This window comes from Myotis brandtii, unplaced genomic scaffold (genome assembly GCF_000412655.1).
Source record: "Myotis brandtii unplaced genomic scaffold, ASM41265v1 scaffold79, whole genome shotgun sequence".
NCBI lineage: Eukaryota > Metazoa > Chordata > Mammalia > Chiroptera > Vespertilionidae > Myotis > Myotis brandtii.
The window spans coordinates 2,143,994-2,146,238 of NW_005371173.1; the positions used below are offsets into that span (position 1 = coordinate 2,143,994).

A 2,245-nucleotide genomic window follows, 5' to 3' on the forward strand; every position below is an offset into this window, starting at 1 on the left:
ACATGACGTGGAACATACCACCCCAAATGCTAGGCGACTAGAGCAGGCTACCATTACATTCTAAAAGGCAGGAAATTATGACAAAGAGATATGAATAATAGCCTCTGTATAATGGGACTGTAGGTGACTTTTTCCCATTCTTCATTACACTCTCATCAACTAATGTTTAATGGGGGCCTTATGTGTGTATTTTCCAACTTTTCTATGCTGAGTGTGTGTTATTTGGAAAGTCAGGAAAATAAAATGAAAAGAAAGCAAGACTCTCTCCCTAGTGGACCTGGCTGGTTTCATCAGCCCTCTGGGAAGGGGCATTCAGGCTCTGGCTGCACTAACTGTCCAGCCTTCCACCTGCATTTCTCCTTCCTTCCCACAGGGCTTAGGGAAATCTCCTAACTGCCTGTGGGAGCCCAGGCATTCTCCCACCAACCAGCGAGGAGCCTTTGGTCCAGGAAGAGATGTGCCCTGGGAAAGAAACACCAGAACCAAGAGGAAGGAGGAGCAAGGAGATTGCCTAGTTGTGCAGCTCGAGGTCCCAGCTATCACTTCAGGTACCTTCCCCGGCGTTGTTTCCATCTATGGGGACATGTTTAAGGCAGTTTTCCTGCCAATACGTTTTTTAAAAGGCCCAGAGAGAACGTAAGAGCCGTGGTCCCCTTGGGAGCAGCATTCAGAAGGGCCTCTAGATGGCGAGGGAAAGGACCCAGCCAGAAGAAGGAAACACTTGACTCACTTCTCAGGCTTCCACATTCCTGAGGTCGAACCTGGAGTGCAGGGCTGGGGTTCCCTCTTTTCTCCCTCCTTTCTGAAGTCTCGGTGTCCTCCAGCCCTCGGTGGGGGACGACGACACACCTGAGGCTCCAACACACTTCGCCCCAGCAAAGCCTTCCAAGGTTTAGCTGCAAAACCTGGCCCGGACGTACCCTCCTCCAACCAGCAGAGGGCGCGCGCCACTAGCGAGAAGGCGGGTACACAACAAGCCCTGGCTGGAAGTGGCCAGGAGAGGACGGCGGAGGGGTCCCTCCTGAAAATGAGGCGGCAGATGCAGAGAGAACGATGGAGATGTCTGGGCAGGGCGGCGGCTTGTGAGTGAGGGTGAGAGAGAGAAAGTCTGAGTGAGGGTTAGAAGTGGATGAAATGGGAGACTGAGGAAAGATTGAGTTTGAGTTGTGTGGAGATGAGACGAAGTAGGATGGAGGTTAGGATGAGATGAGGGGCAGGTGTAGGATGGGTGAGATGGGAAACGGTGAGATGACCATGTGTGTTGGGATGAGATTGGCATAAAGTAGGGTGAAGGTGTGGGTGGAAGGCAGGGTGAGGCAGACTGAGGTCGGCTGCAAGGTGAGTGTGTGTGTGTGTGTGGGAGGGGTGTATCTGGAACATGGCACCTCCCTCATGGCTGGGCCCATCACCATGGGCTCCTCCCTCCCCTCCAGTAGCAAGCACCCCAGCCTCTTTGCCCTCGCTCTCTCCGGCTCTTCTTTGGCAGGCCTTTCTGCTCAGGCCTACGCTGGGCATCTCACTTCTTTCCTCCCTGAAACAAGGTTCTGGTGAAGCAAGGAATTGAGAGAGGAGGCAGCAGAGAACTTGGGAGCTTTAATGGGTCTGGAACGGAATAGAAACACACCAAGCCTGTCCCGCCGAGAGAATAGAGGTGGGAGGGAGGGGCCCCAAAGCGCGTAGGTAAGTCATGGGGGCAGTGGCCCTGACCAAGCCTGCTGAAGTGCCCAGGAGGAGAAGGTGGACTGTGAGAGGCCTCCACCCTACTGGGGTCGGGGCAGCTCCATGGGGAAGAGAAAATATGAGAAAAGATTTGGAATTCAAAAGAGAGGGGGGTCTTAATGGAGGGGGCTTCCCGGAGCCAGGCCTAAGCACAGGTGGATGAGAGGAAACAACAGGGAAAGCCGAAAACCTCCCGTCAGGGATCTGAGGTCTAGAAGAAGATGGAAGTTAGAGGAAGTGGGGGGACACAGTCACCCTCCCCTAGGGGTTGGGAGGTGGGGTGAGGGCAATCAGCTGTTAAAGGAAGATTGAGACGGTTTCAGATCCTTTCACCCCCGGGGCTGGGTGCGGCGAACGGAGTCAAATCTGAAGTCTAAGGAACGGTGGGAAGGCGTGGGGACTCCTCCCCTGGACGTAGATGGGACTGAGCGCGGGCCTGGGCGTCTGGGAGAGGCCTCGCGCCACCCCGCCGCCGGTCTAGTGGTAATGGCCCCCCAAGTGCGAGGCGGCGGCTACCGCGCCGAAA

General features: G+C 55.2%; 1 protein-coding gene across 1 annotated transcript in view; it reads right to left on the reverse strand.

Annotated features, from left to right (window-relative positions):
- Positions 1 to 1,930: 1,930 nt before the first annotated feature.
- FEV (FEV (ETS oncogene family)) overlaps positions 1,931 to 2,245 on the reverse strand; it is a 3,643-nt gene continuing 3,328 nt past the window's right edge. Inside the window, exon 4 of the mRNA XM_005883531.1 lies at positions 1,931 to 1,980. Coding sequence (XP_005883593.1) covers positions 1,931 to 1,980 — 50 coding nt within the window. The remainder of the gene's footprint in view (positions 1,981 to 2,245) is intronic.